The sequence below is a fragment of the Pyrus communis genome, chromosome 8, assembly GCF_041283825.1.
Source record: "Pyrus communis isolate YQ-2024b chromosome 8, ASM4128382v1, whole genome shotgun sequence".
NCBI classification, from domain to species: domain Eukaryota; kingdom Viridiplantae; phylum Streptophyta; class Magnoliopsida; order Rosales; family Rosaceae; genus Pyrus; species Pyrus communis.
This window is the reverse complement of record NC_142572.1, coordinates 16047757-16066497: the sequence shown is the minus strand read 5'-3', so window position 1 is coordinate 16066497 and position 18741 is coordinate 16047757. Positions and strand designations below refer to the sequence as shown.

The window sequence follows — 18741 nt, the reverse complement described above, 5'->3', positions numbered from 1 at the left end:
GCATGATAAACAATAAACAGATGTGATTAAAGGATTGGACGAAAATCTTCAATCGCACACAAAGCCTCAAGTATTCCACGTAAGCATGCATCCAACATATATTTCCAGGTCAGAAAACCTCTGGATTCTCGTCGCTCAGATCCGTACACGCTTCCTACAAAAATACACGACGCGTAGCTTACTTATAAATCTGAACGAGACCGAGTCTTGAGGCTAATCTGTTTCTTACCAAGAAAATAAATAAATAAATAAAAAGAAAGAAAGCTTGCCTGTTTCGTTCCACCGCTAAACACGGCTAATTATTAATAAAATCGGGATTTTGATTATTTGATATCAAATCCCTTGACTTGATATCTGTGTTTATTTGTCAACACCATCTCCCATGCATGCGTACACCATATTTTACTTTTGTTTGTTTAATTAAATATATGTTGAAAAATAATGAACAAATTACCCACCCTACATGGTTTTGTTGTGATTTTTTTTAACCTAGTGCTCGAGAGATAGCTGTCTATATATGAAATCTCGAGAAGAGAGACCCTTCTGAACCGTTTGAATCCTACGAGTGAATAAAAAGGTGGAAGGGGAGCAATTTAAATATTATGAAAGCTTTACCCTTTTTACCTTCTCTCTTTATTTATAGATATAATAAAAAAAAATATTTAAATCGGGTTTTAAAATTCAACTTGCTATAAGATTCAATCCAGTTTTACTTTTTTGTCCACTGATTCTTTTATTATACTCATTTTACATTTTTTATTAGAGATAAATTAAAAGAAAAACTAAAGAAAAGGGTTTAAAAACTTTGAATTTTAACGATAAGGACAAAATAAAGAGTAAAGTGAATAGTACTAGGATTAACTTTTTAGTGTAAAAATGTGGTTTTTCGTTAAAGTAAACAGTACCGGGAGCTTTTCATTAAAGTTCCCTAAATTAAAATCTTCTATTATATTATTGTTTGGTAGTATTTGAATTTTGAATATTTAAAATTGAATTAGTTTCAATCTACTCGATATGTATCTTCCCACAGAAAACAATATACAAACATAAACTACAACCTAATTACTAAAGGAACAAATACATACCAACACTTGCAAACCAAATTAAAAAGGTACAAAAACAAGATATACCTACAAGAAAAACACATAACCTGTGATACAAGAATATAGTTATTATTGATACAGGTCGAATATCGAAAATAATATGTCATATAAATAGATAACACAATTAACCTGTTATATAAATTGATTTCAAAAAATACAAAATCTCTATGATATAGGTAGATAATTCGTACTCTGATTAGGAGCGGCTTGGACATAATTTCAATGATCATCTTCCTATATGATAGGTTAAGAATAAAACATGCAATTTGAAGAAATTAATCAAATCAAGCTCCATTCTCGTTAAACAACAAAACACCAACAAAAAGAAAAAGTAAAGAAATAAGGAGACTTCACCACACCACAAGCCTAGCTTGCCGTGATGGAACTTGTTTTGATTTTTACGTGAACTGGAACAAGAGGAAGAAGAAATAACAAAAAGAAAAAGTAAAGAAATAAGGAGACGAGTCCGCACTTGGACAAATAGAGGAAGAGAGATAATTTTTGTAGAAGTCTTATCAGGTAATTGTATTTTTAAAACCTCACTAGTCAAAATTCATTATCATAAATATTAAGGGGGGAAGATAATCCTAAACTCAAGGGATAATATTGATGGCTCACCACGTTATTATTTGTCTTGGACGATTAATTGATTAATAGATTCAGTTCATAATTTTATGGAAAATTGTTATTAGCACTCTAAAAATCATATTTTACACGTATTATTCTTTCTAAATACAAAAAGTTTGAAGTGCAGATTGAAAATTTTGAAATGCTAATAACAATTTCCTTTACATTGATATATAATGATGTGGTGATGCTCACTATGTTATTTGGTGCCGAATAATTCATTTTCAAATATAAAACTTAATTATTCAAAGTAAATAAGAAGTTTCTAAATTGATAACTACTATAACCATATTGTTGTCTCTAAATCGAATTAACAGGTTATGCAAGTGGTCTTTTGTCACAATGGTCGAAAGATGTTGAGCCATTGCATGAAGAAGTGGGTTCAAACCCCATCAGTGGTTAATCTAACAATATCTATCGTTTTACACACACACAAAAAAAAGAAAAAAAGAAAAAAAGAAAAAAAAAAAAGGGGTTCTCGCTCATCATAATAATAATTATGTTTAGCCTTTGAGAATAGTTCAACCGGTAACCGATGATGAAGGATGGGATATCGAGTTCGGATTATGGTTAGCTCACCAAATTTGCCGTTGGCTCTTATGCTTCTGACCGTAGGCATCGCTATGAAAGCAAGTTTTCAAGGCCATAAAAGGACACAGGAATTTTTGGCTTCTTTACCCTCAAAAGTCTATGAAGATGATGTTTTTTGGTGCATGTAGTTTTCAATAGCGACACTTTTATAGAGAGGAAAGAAAAAAGTGCAAGAAAAAAATAACATGTTAATTGATTGGTCTTGTTTTTGGGTTGCGTGATAATATTTTTGTCTGAAGTAATAATGCGGGATTAGGCGCTACTTTCTTTTGGAAGTTGGAAATTAACTCCGCTCTTTGGAAAAAGTGTTTATCAGTTATTGGGGTTCATAAAAGCTTAAAACAAACGAATAATATTAGAAAGATTAAATTTTATAAATTAAATGATGTAGTTAAAAATGATTGAATTATTATTTAAGTGTTGATTAACGTACTTATTTACTATTGGTGACGCATACTTGTAAATTTGGTTAAAAAATTTAATATTCCTAGCATTATCCAAAATGAAAGCTCTGAAAGTCAGTTCTTGTCGACTCATATGGAATAGCTATGGATGTAACCTGGGAAAATTTTCAAAACCTAGACGACTCCTGATTTTGATTAAATGATGTGCCCAATTTATTTTGAGATAATAGACTTTTCTAGCATAATTACAGAGAGAATATGCACAATATAGAAATAGGCGGTGACCCTAAAATGGGTTGATAAAACAAACGATTTTTTTCTTCAGTACAACGATATATTTTACATTAAAGGAATGGGGAATTCGGCTAAGTGGCTATAAGCCATACAATGGGGAACTTAATTTGGTATCGAATTTGCCATCTATAAGATTTGAACCTAAAACCTCTCACTTACAATGAAGAAGAATATCACCAGACCGTAATACTGGGTGACGATAAAACAAAAATATTACACCTTAGCACAGACGCGTAACAGCTCATACACCACAGTTAAACGAAAAAATTACGTGAAAAAGGCATGTGGTCTTTTTCATTTGGTATAATAACCTTCATTTTTCAAAATGGTATGAAACCCATGTCAAATAGGACAACCCCATAATCTTGCATAAGTATTTTGCTTTCATTATTGATAGAAATCTTGTGATTAAAACATGGTGAAAGATTCGTTGTATGGGATGATAAGCCTCATAATGAGGTCACGTCAAAGCATTAGCCCTAAACCATAAGGTTACAATTTTTATTGGGGTGTAATATCCATACACATCTTTCTAATTTTTGATCGTCGGTTCGGATGAATTAAAAAAGATCAAAGGACATAAATTATCAAGAGGTGTGTGAGAAGTAAGATTTAATTAAAATTACAATTTTTTATTTTAAAATTTAAGTGTTTTTGCCACTTAGTACTATGGTCTAGTGGTATTCCTTTTCACTTGTAGGTGAGAAGTCTTAGGTTCGATTCTCGCGCAAAGAGGAATTTGAATCACATTATTGCTAACTCATTGTGAGGCTAAGCTCACCCACTCCACCTAAAAAAATTCAAGCATTTCTAAAAGCACTGTCAAGGAAAAACACTCTTTATTATCCGAAAACGTTAACACTTTTAACCACTAAAAAGCACTGCCAAGTTCCCCTAATTAAAAGATAACAAATTAATTTATGCATTTTTATAGGAATGAGAATTTTCTCCAGACCCTCTTTGTGAGGTTCTTAGGGTTTCTCAAATCGTGTCTGTGTTATCGCACATCTTGCGGCCAGTCCTCTTTCTTTTTATAGGAAAATGCTATTTAAACACCTATTTTTTACCTCTCATACACTCTTGTTAATCTTTGCCCATCTTCTTCAACTCATTATATCCATAAAAGATTCAAAGAAGTGTATGAGAAATAAAAATAGGTATGTAGATAATACCCTTTTAATAACGGTGAGATTAATAATTATTATTTCTAATGATTGTTTTTATTGCTGGGCTGGGTGATAAGGGCCTCAGCCACAAATGAATGTCACAATCAGGCTATGTAGGCCTTCTCAAAGTTGAGCTAGCCTATACCGATTGGCCCAGTGAAGTTCGGTTCTTCCAATTGTTGAATATCTTTCGTAATTAGCCCAAATCCGCAGATGGATTGAGTAACTCAAACCTAACAAATAAACAATCCCAATTAAAATCCACACAAGATGGGATTGAATGTCTATTTCAATCCTACTATGTAACAGTGAAGAACAACAAAAAATATGGAGATAAAAGTGAAAGATAAACGATATTTATTATGTGGTAAAACCCTTTATACAATGAGAAAAATCCACTAGTACATTGTCGGTTGAAGAATTCACTAATGAATAAAGATTTTTACAATCGTAATATAACTCAATTACTCAATTGTAATCTCCTAAATGAATGCATATGAATCTTACCATACAAAGTCCACGAGATATGATCTTCTTCAATGAGTTGTCGTGCGATCCAAGTCTTCTTCGCTTAGACAGTATAAGAAATAAGCTAACTTGCGCTTTCAATATTCATCAAACAAACAGGGTTCACTCCCCCTTTTTGTGGTGTAATTTTCATTAATTAATGAAGTTCTTGTGTTGCCTTCTCAAACTTGAACAAGAAGTTGCTTCACAAAATAGTTAAAAGTGATCCACCTTCCTGCTTTTCCTTTTAAGTAAAACTCCTACCGTTGTTTTCTGTCTCCCCAACAAAAGAAATACTGACTGCTCGATCAACAAGTGCTTTTCTTCTTCACACCGTCGAATACATGTGAGGATCTGATATGACCACAATTTTCTTATAATCTCTCTACTTTTCACTTGCATGGTGGGTTTTATTTATTTATTTATTATTATTATTATTATTATTATTATTTATCTCGTGAAGTTAAAGCTCTTTAGATCAAACCCTAGTTTTTGAATTCCTATTTTTTTTTTCCAGTTTGAAATAAAGAAAATTAATAATGCCTCCACAACATAAGAGTGAAGTACTGATTTAGTCCCTGAACTATCACCTCAGTGAAGATTAGATCCCTGAATTATTATTTTGTTAGGTCCCTGAATTATTTTTTCAGTAAAATAAGTCCTTAAACTCATTAAAAATTGCTAATTTCATCCCTACTATTATATTCAAAACTATTTTATTCAATTTTTCGTCAACTTTAGTCACTTGACACATTTTAGAGTGTAATAGGTAATTTTCTTGCCTATAAGCCCTTAGCATTTTATATACGTTGTGAATTTAACGTCTAATTTAATATCTAAAACTAACCACATACACTATTTCTATATGGAAAATTATCAATCTACCCTTTAATGTGTATCACATGCAAGTAACGTGACTTGAATTGACGGAAAATTGAATATAGTAGCTTTGAATCTAATATTAGGGATGTAATTTGACAGATTTTTATAATTCAATGATTGATTTTTCTGAAGAAAAAAAAAATAATTTAAGGACCTAATTTTTACTCATATGATAATTCAAGGACTAAATTGGCAGTTCAACTGCAAAACACTTTATTAATTTTAGAAATAAAGAAAAAAAGAGTTGATGATGTCCAGGCTTCCAGCAGTACTATATTTTCAAAGTAGTTAACAATAAGAAATCACCACACAAATGTTTCTAAACGAACTGCATAATACTGCATTTAAACCAAAACAATAAAAGTAGAATCCTTCCATATGAGAAAAAGCAGAAAAGACCTATTATCTTTCAACACTTCATGAAAAATCTTGCTTATTCAGAAGCCTTCTCTCTCTCTCTCTCTCTCTCTCTCTCTCTCTCTCTCTCTCTGTGTCTCTCTTTCACATGTACTCATAGTTCCGATACACTTACATCTAGAGAAAAAACAGAAAACAATTTAAATTACAAGTAGAACCTACAAGTCCATAAATCTTCAAACCCAAAATTTCAAAGTACATAGAATTTCAACAAGTTCACCCTCATGCCACTAAACAGAGAAAACCAGATGGGTTCATACTCTAAGGCCAACATTGTCCGCAAGCCACTAAGACTCTCAATGGGAAGTCTCCAAAGAACCATATCTGACATCTCAGCTGAACTAAGCAGCAGCATCAGCAGCAAAGAAGCCATTGACGATGACATTCATGTTCCAACCGTATCTGAGGTTGAGGATGCCAAGTGTGAGTGCTGTGGCCCGTCCGAGGAGTGCATGAACGAGTACATAGATCGTGTGCGCAGCCAGTTTTCGGGGAAGTTAATTTGTGGGTTATGTGCTGAAGCTGTGAAGGAAGAGATGGACAAGAATGGAGGCAAACGAGAAGCGGCTGTGAATGAGCATATGAGTTCTTGTGAAAAGTTCAATTGGCTTGGTAGGACATACCCCGTTTTGTACCAAGCTGAGGCCATCAGAGAGATTTTCCTAAAGAGTTCAAGAATTAGGGCAAAATCTATGAGTCCTAGAGATGAGAGTGTTCGAAAGAGCAATGGGGGTATTGCAAGGAGCTCTAGTTGTATTTCCGCAATCAACCGGGAAGAACTAATCAGCCCTAAACCTTAAACTTTAAACTCTAAATTGTAAACCTTTTTAATTTGGAAAGACTTTATTAATTTTTTCTCTATGTAACACAACCACCATCCCATCATAGTTAGCGTCAAAAGGGGTACTTTCCATTTACAAGAAATGTAACAATCTAATGCTAATCTTACTGTGATTGATTAGTTTTTTTTATTACAAGCGATACTATAATTCTAAACTACCTTAAGGGAAGAAGGAGGATTTAAACAAGGGATACTGGGTTGAAGATTCTTCAGAACAATTCAACACTTGCCTATGTTGTTGATTAGTTAGCCCTAGCACCTAACTAAGTTTGTGCCAAATTTCTATTTCATTTCTTTATACATACTTGGTCTTATAGGATTGGCCTATGAAGGAATACATAAACGCCTTGTATAAAATTGAGCTTATACAGTCTCGTTTTTCTTTTGGTGGAAAATACAGTCTTGTTTATTTGAGCATATATCAAATGCCGGCAACTTTTTTTTTTAAACAAAACATAATTTTAGTGGGTTAAATTGTAATTGTTAGGAAGAATGGGGTCGAACTCGCACCATGCATGGTGCATTGACATAACTATGGTAATTGCATTGACATAATTGCTTTCTCCCCTTATTCTACAACTATTCATCACATATTGTAAATAATCTATTTTGTCAATATTTCGATAGGAATTGTCTTGTGTACCTTTTTTTTTTTTTTTTGAACGCGTCTTGTGTACTTTAACAAACTAAACTTCACAATCACAAACATGTTGGTGGGAAAGTAAGGTGGTGGCATAGTGTGTTGTGTAGAATATTCTCAGAGTGACGCGTCGAAGGCCCATTTCTAATAATACCAATATTGTTCCTAACTTGATAATTATCACCTGCACAATCTATCAAGTGTGGGGTTTTTTTCACAAAAAATCTCGGTATTAGTTGGAGTGAGGTTAGGATATTTAAACTTTCTTTTCACAGAGATAAGGTCGATGTGGGATATTTCAACACGCCCCCTCATGTGGGACCTAATTAGTGGGTCACACATGGAAGATCCACACATCAACAACCACATGGAGCCAAGGGGACTCACCCTACATGCAGGGCCAAGGGGCCTACCATCATCGTGTGGGGCCAAGGGGACCCACCCATCACATGGCAGTACATGCCCACACTCTAGCTCTGATACCATATAAAATTATGATAGAGACGGGCCGAAGGCACATTGCCAACAACACCAATATTGTTTTCAACTTGGTAATTACCACATGCACAATCTATCAGGTGTGAAATTTTATCACAAAAAATCTCGGTATTAGTTGGAGTGAAGTTAGGATATTTCAACATGTTGTTTACGTTTTAGTTGTCCATTCCAATAACTTCCCACAATTAAAGATTTTATCGAACGTTAATCTTTTCCATTGATGGGTCATTCTTCACGTCTTTGTTAGCTAGATAGTTTTGTTGGCAGTGTAAGATGGAGGGGTAGCATACTATGGACTGGTTTGGTATTGCTGTGCTTTGAAAAAAAGCTGCTTCTGCTGTGCTGTGAAAATAAGCAGCTGTGAAATAAAGCAGTAGAGTGTTTGGTAAACTTTTTTGTAAAAGTGCTTTTGAAAAAAAAAAGCAGTATTATAGTATTTGGTAAACTTTTATGTAAAACAGATGTGAAAAAAAGCCAGTTTTTCAAAGCTGGGTTTTGCAGCTTCTTGTTTTTGGCTTTTTTTCACCCAAAACTGTGAAAAAAAGCTGAAGCTGAATGTTTACCAAACACAAAAACAGCTCACAGCTTTTTTTGATACCAGCTTTTTTCAGAATCACCTCAGTACCAAACCAGTACTATGTTTTATCATCCATGGTTTTTGCATGCATTTACTTCTTTTTTGGTTTATCAGTATCCGTGCGGTTGGCCATCTTCAAAGACCAAATCACTTCTTTTGTGGGTTTATAAGAGACGTATAAAAAATTTCAGCATGAGTGTGTCCCCGACGTTATCAATTTAAATGTTATAATATGAGTGTACAATAACATTGTATTTATAATCTTAAATATGGTGTGTGTGTGTGTGTGTATATATTAAAAAATAAATACAAAAGCTGTCACATCCCGGTTCAGGCCCCCATCACATCCCGGACTCGACTCCACCGTAGCACGATATTGTCCGCTTTGGGCCCCAACCAGACCCTCACGGTTTTGTTTCTGGGAACTCACACGAGAACTTCCCAGTGGGTCACCAATCCTGGGATTGCTCTCGCGCGAACTCACTTAACTTCAGAGTTCCGATGGAACCCAAAGTTAGTGAGCTCCCAAAAGGCCTCGTGTTAGGTAGAGATGGGAATATACATATAAGGCTTACAGGATTCACTCCCATGGGCGATGTGGAATGTTACAATCCACCCCCCTTAGGGGCCCGACGTCCTCGTCGACACACATCCGGCCAGGGATTGGCTCTGATACCAAATTGTCCCCAATCGAGGCATGATGGCCGTTACATGAAGTTGACGTAGTCATGTGCACTGTGCGGAAGTGAACGTGATATGAAAACACGGATAAATAAAAACTTGCTAACTAATTACACTAGACTAACATATCAGTGCGAGTGAAAATGTTTAGAGTAAAGGACACACATAACCAGAGCGTAGGTATCAGAATGTAGTCCAGAAGTTTAATTACTAATTATACAGATCATAAAAGAAACGTACACTGGTGAATTTCTGTCAGAATCGCCGTGAAGTCCTCGTGAACCACCAACACGAACTTCTATCTAAAACCTGAATAGACGTGTCAAAAGCTATTGTATAAACTAATTGTTGATATTACGTATCAGTGTGATGATCATACGAAAAAATATTTATATAAAAATTTTGGTCGATGCACAGTATGAAAATACACCGCTGAAAATTCAAATTAGTTAGCTCCACAAAAACCACAAACCTATGAAATTCTAAAGACAATGTGCATGGCTCTTGAATTCCTCACGGGTGGAAACTTGACTACAAGAAATTAATTACATAACAAATATAATATCAGCTAAGCTTATGAATGTATTTTACATGCATGCATGCAAGAACTCCGGCCGCCATCTGAACAAAGTGCAACACGAGCCGTAGCTAGCTAACGAACAATTGATGCATGGTGCACTTGTGAATCAATACTTTGATAACAATGGGTGACATTATTCAGCCACACAAAATTGATACATTTGTTAACATATTCTTTAATACATGTACAATAAGGTTTTTTTTATCGAATGATTCATGAGATTTGCATAACTCCTGATTTTGGTTTCTGAGATTTGAAATCAATAGAATTGGTCCATGAGTTTGTTCACCATCAATCATGTTGGTCATTCCGTAAAAAAATCTCCATTAAATAAGGATAAAATGACAAAAATACCCTCAGTTTTTTGTCAAATTATGACCTAATGTTTAATAAATTGAGGGTAGTTTTGTCATTTTAATCTTTGTTTAACATAAGTATTCACAGAAGGACTAAAATGGTTGATGGTGGATAATCTCAGGGACCACTTGTATTGATTTCAAATCTCAGGGACCAAAATGAGGAGTTATGCAAATTTCAGTGACCATTTTGGCTAAAAAGCCTTTTCTTTATAATCCCGCTTGTACTACTTGTTTGCATAAGATGTAAATTTAATGTGGCTGTATGTATGCATGTTTTGTTTGTGTGTATGTGAAATATAGAGATTAGCTCAATGATATAACAATAAAACTATTTGAACGCAAAACAGTTCACACATTTAATGACACAATCTCATAGAAGTGGGCACTATAATTGTACAAAGGCATTGTTGACCAAGAATCTGGGGGTATTGATCTTTCTTTAACTGAACCAGCTACGTATAAATCTGCAATCAAAGATCTAGTTTGGTTAAATGCAATGAAGGAGGAATTGTATGCCTTGTATAAACAAGGTACATGGAATTTGGTGCCTTTACCATCTAATAAGAAGTGGGATACAACTAGACACAAAGGTAGGCTAGTTGCAAAGAGGTTTAGCCAAGAACCTGGATTAGACTATGGGGAAACTTTTAGTCCTGTAGTGAAGCCAACCACAATGAAATTAGTTATGGCTTGTCAACAAAATTGGATTGGCCTTTGAGGCAACTTGATGTGAAAAATGTTTTTTTTTGCATAATGTTCTCCAAGGAGAAGTATATATGGCTCAACCACCAGAGTTTCTGGATCCTAGTTATCCTGCATTGGTATGTAAGATAAATAAATCACTCTATGGGTTAAAGCAAGCCCTTAGGGCTTTGAATGAGAGATTCATTGCCTTTCTACCTTCATTAATCTTATTCAAATTCTTCCTTGTTTGTCAAGAAAGTTGGTTCCTCTGTTGTGATTTTGTTGCTCTATGTAGATGATATTATTATTAAAAAGCAATAGTTTTGAGGTTATCAGACATGTTAAATGCTCTCACTATTAAGTTTGATATTAAGGATTTAGGTCCTTTACATTTCTTTTCAGGAATTCAAATTACCGAGAATGCAAATAGGGTTTTCTTATTACAAACCAAGTATATCCAGGAATTGTTGCAGAAAACTAAGAGGAGTGATTCAAAGTCCTATTAAACTCCATGTTTGCCTTATAATAGGCTCTTGAAGGATGACGGACAACCTTACAACAATCCAAGTTTATATAGAAGTGTAATACAAACTCTGCTGTATCTCACCTTCACTAGGCCGGGTACATTTTTTTTTTGTTCATCAGGTGTGTTGATTTATGCAGACACCAATGGTTTTCCATTTTGCTACAATAACATGGATCTTGAAATATTTGAAAGGTTGTGCATCTTGGTATGTCATATTCCAGAGTACAGTTAGGGCTCAAAGCATTCAGTGATGCTTATTGGATTGGGCTCCCACTGACAGAAGATCCACAATTGGTTTGTTTGTATTTTTGGGTTTAATTTCCATATCTTGGTCTTCTAAAAAGCAAGAAACTATTTCTAGGCCCTCAACTAAGGCTAAATTAGGCTGCATCCAACAATTATTGAGTTTTCTGCAGATTGATGTTGGTTCACCACCTATATTATTTTGTGACATTCTCGCAGCAAGAGTTTTGTCATTTAATCCAATGCAACATCAATGTACAAAACACATTAAAATAGATGTGCAATTTGTTCGGGGGAGAGTTGCCAAGAAGAAGCTGTTTGTGCAGTTTTTTTCATCGAGAGAACAATTTGCTGATATACTTACAAAGGGTTTAAATGCTCCCTTGTTTAAGATTCAATGATCCAATCCCGTGCTTGATTTCTCCAAACAAGAGATTGAGGGGGGATGTGAGGAGTATAATATTGTGTAAATGAGATCTTGTCACTTGTAATAAGATTAGGTGATTTGTTAGGAAATCTATTAATAGTGAGTAATCTCGGTATAAAGGCACTATTAGTAACTTCCTCATTAAGAAACAAATATTAAGTTCTCTTTTTCCCTCTTCTCTCTCTCTACGATCGACTCTATTCTTCTCTCTATCTTTATGTGCTTCTGAGTGTAATCGTTTACAGAGCAAAGGCTTCGAAGGACATTCTCTGATGTTTTAGTAGAAATAAACAAGTGTAAACAAGCAATGATTTTATGCTTAATGATTAAGTGAAGCAAATAAAGTGCGAATGCTATAGGCTGAAGGAAGAGGTGCACACCAGGCTATATCAACGAAGTTGAAGACTCATTTTCAGGTAAATATGGTTTGTGGCCTTTGTTCATGGTTATCAAAAATAATATGACGTGGGCTCCAAATGGTCTGCCATGCAAGAAGTCATGAGCTTTGACATGGGACTTTTGTCAGAAGTGCAAGCACTAGGCTCAACTAGAGGCGGATGCATTAAGGGGCAGGGGGTTAGCTGACCCCCAAACTTCAGTGGATGTCCATGGATAACTTGAGTGCTGACCCTTCGAACTTCGGTGAATGTTCATGGATAACTTGGGTGATGCCCTTTTGAAGATTGTAGTTGGCTTCATGCATACCCTCCAACTGTAAGAGTGGCTCTTCTTCATATCATTTTTTTTAATAAATATCACTTTGTCAAAACGACATAGTTTTGGACCCTTAGTTTAATAAAAAATAAATAAACACCAAGAGCCAAAAAATTAAACGCATGGATGATGAATATTGTGGAGCAAAAAATAATCAAAAAGCGACACGTGGATCTTTGGATAGAAAAAGGACAAGAATACCCTTGAGGCATATCAGGATTCCTACGCGTGAGCAGCAGGCAATCATCTTTCAATCAAGTCAAAAGTTCCCAAAATACGTATTTATTCAAAACCTATTTCATCCATCTTCTCCACAAGGTAACCCCCAAAACATTCCTTTTAAATTATGTTAATTGGTTAATTAATGAAATTATTGCCTAATTAATCCATTAATTACCAATTAAACTATCAATCACAACCACAAAATACACAAGAGGTCGGTCACCTTCTCTCCCAAAAGGACTGGCCATGCATTATATATTTGACCTCATTTTCTCCTCTAAAAAGCTAGGTCTACACTCTTGCTAAATACTCAAAATTCTCCAAACACTTTTCCCTCAAAATTCTAACTTTGGCATCAGAGGTTCTTCGGCCAAAGTTCGCCCCCCCCCCCCCAATTCATCGTGGGCGAGTGAGGCTATTGGCCTTGACCTAAGGTGTTATTTGTTTTGTAGGTGCAATTTTGTCCAAGAACAAGGAGGAAGAAGTTTGCATCCACAAATATATTACTCGAGGGATATCACGGTGTGAAGCTCAAATAATCACAAACTTCCATCATTATCATGCGGAGCTCTTTGTTGTTATCGTTGATAAGTAACTTGTGGAATTAAATAGTCATTTTGATAAGGTAAATACAAAGTTGCTTCTTTGTTTGGAAAGTTTGAGCCCGGATGATTCATTCTCAGCTTTTGATAAACAAATTGCGCAATTTTATCCGAATGAATTTACTACTTGTCAACTCTTGGCACTTTAAGATCAACTTGGGCATTATATTCTTGATATGCGTTCAAGTAGTGAAGTTTCTCAATTGAAAGGAATTGGTAGCCTTGCAAAAAAATGTTGGACACGGGGTTAAATAGAGTATATAATCATGTGTATTTGCTAATTACATTGGCTTTGGTTCTACCTGTTGCTACTACTTCAAGGGAAAAAGCTTTTTCTGCTATGAATATTGTGAATACTCCATTGCAACTGAATGGGATATTAATGGTTGAGTGATAGCATGGTGGTTTATATTGAGAGTAATGTTTTTTCTTCCATTGACAACGAAGCTATAATGCAACTTTTTCAAAATATGAAAACGCATCGAGGACTATTGTAAACTTTTTGTTATTTGTTCTATAAGTTATGAATGATGGAACTATAGTTTAATTTTTAAGGTTATTATAAGTCTAACAAATGTTTGTGTTTGGGTTAATATTTGAACATTGGGCTTAGATGAAAGAAAGCCCAAGAGTGCCTAATTAAAGGGGACCTGCTCGAAGCCCAGCATCAAGCCCAAAGGCAAATTGAAGCCTTCTCAGCCAAGATATAAGCCACGTGCTTACCATTAAAATGATAGGTGATGGAGACTAAACTACTACCAGCCAAAGAATACTTTCTAGTGGCATTTCAAGTAAAAAGTTGATGACTTACTACCCTCCAAGTGCTTTCGGGCAAGAACAAAGTTATAGCAATCGGGCTAAATTGCCTATAAAAGGAGGAAGAGACCCTAGAGACAAGGATACTCAATCAATCAAACAAACAAACATACAAACTCTGCTCTCCAGCCAGATTTGCATCCAAAAACTGAAATCAACCTAGATTCAGTCTTTTTTTAACAACAAGCCATCTCTTGTCCAGTTTAAAGCTCTGCTATCTCCCTTAGTGGCGTAGTATCGATTCCCTTGTGTAAACTTGTTTACTATCCATCCCTTTTTAGCATACAAACCTCTGTTAATTCAAAGAGAAGTAACTGCAAGAAGTTCAACCTTGCCATACAAGGTGAAATCTTGCCCGAAGCTCTTTATTTATGTTCTAAATTTGTTGATCTATTACTTAATGCATTCTTCAATTTATATTCAAGTCATATCCACCTATTTTCCTACTTTGAGAGTCTTATTTGTATATGGATCTGGTTAGTTTAATGGACATGTTATTATTAAAATCAATCAAGAACAAACAAATAACTTAAGGGGATATAGACTCCCTTTATTCGATCATATAAGACTATGAACTAAAAGTCCTTGTTTATAAGGCAAGAAAAAGAACTTAATGTGGACTTAACCCATCCATGACAATCCTTGGATAACAAGAAGTCCGAGTAACTTGGGGCACAAGTAATTGACTAAAAACTCTTGTTCTACATCTGCTATACTGAGATAATAGTGGCATGCCTAGCACTTAGTTAGTTTTGATTGTGAGCCTCAAGGCCTACACCTAAGGCCCCACAAAGGCACCTCTCAGAACTAACTTTATCCTCTTCTTTAGCACATCAACAAGCAAAAGCCCAGCTACACATCCAAAGTGCCAATCCCTTAGGGAGTTGTGCTGAGGTCCGAGGATCCTTCTCCAGAGAATTCTTCGCCTGAATAGTTTGTAAACTGTTATATGTGACCCTCCGAAATGTTTTTCCTGGATCCGTCACTGGGCTCAACTCGAACAACAACATGTCAATGTCGAAGCTTGGTCGAAGAAATAGATGTGGTCTATGAATTGATTTCAAGCAATATATGTAACGATTGACACGATGAAGTACACTACTTGGCTTGATGTCAAAATATACATATACATACTTTTGTTGTATTATCACTATTTCATTTTATTTGGTCTGACAAAGAGCAAATTCAGAGAGATTGAGAAATCGATCAAGAAGCTGTAAAATGTGATTGCTTCAAGTTTTCACTCAATCAACAATGGGTGCAGACTGTGGAGTAATTGAGTTGTTCAATACAAGAGCATTATCTATTACAAACCAGCCACATCAACTACTAACTGAATCAACAAAACATAAACTGAATTGATAGCTAAACCTAACTCCACTACTTAACTTTTTTTTTAAAATTTTATTTTTTATAAAACCTCAACCATACGAGGAGAATTTTATTGACATCGAAAAAAAAGTTACATCTAGTCAAGGGAGATATAAACCTAACCCCTCATAATACAAGAAAAATGGATAAAAAAAATACATGAAAAAGAATGAAGGACATAAACTTTACCCTTCTAGAAACACAAACAATTAAAATACAATGAAAAGAGAGAAGACATGAAACCTAACTCTATTGCTTAACTGATTAAGCTATGATCAAGTGTTACATATTCCATTTTGTATATAACGTGTGGATGTGGAGTTTCATTCTATGTTAGAAAGGTAAGTGATAGGATTTTTCTCACCTACGAAAAGAAGGTTAAAATCACACAAAATACTTGTAAGAGTACAAGGATATTGTAGTATAGATGCTCATGTAAGGTCGTTCTCCACAAGGAATATTTAAATAATTTATGTAAACATAATTCCTAATTAACTACTTAAACTTAAATTTGAGAAAAGAGATTTTGAATTTGGGTAATATTAAAAACAAATTTTAATTAAAAACCAAGCAATAAACTCGTCCAAAATTAATACTATAAAAGAAAAGGGTTTTAAATACCAATTTATAAAAGCACTAGGGTTCCTCCATCACATAGCAATCCTATGTATTTTTACCAATTACTTATAATCTACACATGCCACTTTGAAGGTTAGGTTTTCCTAATATATATTCTATTTGGAACCTCCAACATAGAATGTATATCTAACATGCAATCCGGAACGTTCAGATCAAATATGAACATGAGAGACTCATTATGCTTTGTGAAAACCCTTTGAAAAATCATGCAACCCTTACGACGTGGTGTTCATCTTAAGTGAAATTACAATTATTAACCATAAGAAGCCAGTGTCAATTTCAGGGAACCTTCCGACCAAAATTGCATCAAATTACTTTTCTAAATATCATAATGGTGATCAAGTATTAAGATAATTAGAAAGTTTAGAACGGTGAAACGAATAAGTTACGCATATTCATAATTGAAATCATAGAAAAATATTATTATGAAGAAAAGAATGAAAACACCTTAGAGTAAAATTATCAAATTCTCCAAGAACCCTAGCCAATTTCCTAATTCCTAAGTTGCATAAAAGAGAGGTAGAAAAGACTAAGGCTGGCCACCTTAAATATCCTACACCTATCGCATAAATCCTAATTGAAAGTATTTTGTTCCAACTAGGAAACCAAATAATAATACAATATACTAGAAAATAAAGTCCTAATTAGGTTAGGAGAATCTGCAAGGGACTGTCCAGCCACGTTTTAGCTTCAAATATCCCCAAATCCGGCCCATGATAGCTTGGTTTAAAGACCAGAACGTTCTGAACGCATCTCCAGAGGGCCACGAACCCATTAGAGGTCATCTTGGGCTCCAAAAACACAATTCAAGCCCCGAAACGTCATTTTCCAATATCGCGCACTGCTCCTTTATTCCATCACCAGAAAATAACTGTTTGGTGGAAAAATTTGATATTTTGACACAATTAATCTAAGCAACTCATGAACATCCTCCAATTAGAATTACTCCAAAATTCATCCATTTGATTATGTTTTTCTCCAGATGAAGTCAAAAGTCCTATATTGAAAATACAATTTAAAGTATCAAAATTCTTCTAAAATATACTAAGAATAGGGTTAAATATATAATATAAAATCTACCCGTCTGTAAGGGACCTTTCATTTATGATAAGGAGTTGGACTCTCCTTTTAGTGCCAATTGACTTTAGACTACATAGAACTCAACTTCATTGGTGCAAAATCTCATATCGTTCGTGAGTTTTCACACGTGCAATATGTATACCATCTACTTTGGGTTTTCAAAGTTTGAATATATCATGGAGCATGTGGATGCAAATTTCTTCCTTTTTGTTCTTGGACAAAATTGCACCTACAAAACAAATAACACCTTAGGTCAAGGCCAATAGCCTCACGCGCCCACGATGAATTTTTTTTTGGGGGGGGGGGGGCTTTGGCTGAAGAACCTCCGATATCAAAGTTAGATTTTTGAGGGAAAAGTGTTTGGAGAATTTTGAGTATTTAGCAAGAGTGTAGACCTAGCTTTTTAGAGAAAATGAGGTCAAATATATAATGCATGGTCGGTCCCTTTGGGAGAGAAGGTGACCAACCTCTTGTGTATTTTTTGGTTGTGATTGATAGTTTAATTGGTAATTAATGGATTAATTAGGCAATAATTCCATTAATTAACCAATTAACATAATTTAAAAGGAATGTTTTGGGGTTACCTTGTGGAGAATATGGATGAAATAGATTTTGAATAAATACCTATTATGGGCACTTTTGACTTGATTGAAAGATGATTGCCCGCTGCTCGCGCGTAGGAATCCCGATGTGCCTTAAAGGTATTCTTGTCTTTTTATCCAAAGATCCACGTGTCGCCTTGTGATTATTTTTGGCTCCACAAATGCCCCCACATCTGTTGGGCTGCTTGCAGAAAAGGGCAACAAGTGTAGAGATTTTCTTGCTTTAGGAAACTTAGGACTGCTTCTTATTTTGATGTAGATTCCTTCTTTAATAAGAAATTAGATCCTTCTAGGAAAGGGAAATAAATTTCTCTCAAAGCCTATTTAAGTCCACCTTAAGTATTAAATCAACTTTGGAGGGCAATTTATTCTACCCTACAAGAGAGAGAGAGAGAGAGAGAGAGAGAGAGAGAGCTCAGAGGACATGTGTTCCCCCTCCCCTAGCAATCTTCTACATTTTGCCCGTTCAAGGGACAATTCTTCGTTGCTTTCTTCGTCTTCTCTGCGCCACACCAAGGTAAGAAAAATTTAATTTTCCTTGTCTTCTTCTTAGAGAGTACTGTGGCGGGGCAATTGTCAGGGTGGTGCAGCACGTCGGCTGGCAGAGGCCAGAAGTAGGCTCGGCATGGGCCAATGAGGTGTTGTGGC

General features: G+C 35.0%; 1 protein-coding gene across 1 annotated transcript; it reads left to right on the top strand.

Moving 5' to 3' along the window:
* Positions 1-6215: 6215 nt before the first annotated feature.
* LOC137716992 (uncharacterized) lies at positions 6216-6861 on the top strand. The gene has a single exon (XM_068456318.2). It carries the CDS (start codon positions 6216-6218, stop codon positions 6789-6791), a length of 576 nt encoding a protein of 191 aa, XP_068312419.2. The 3' UTR covers positions 6792-6861.
* The last annotated feature ends 11880 nt before the right edge of the window (positions 6862-18741 follow it).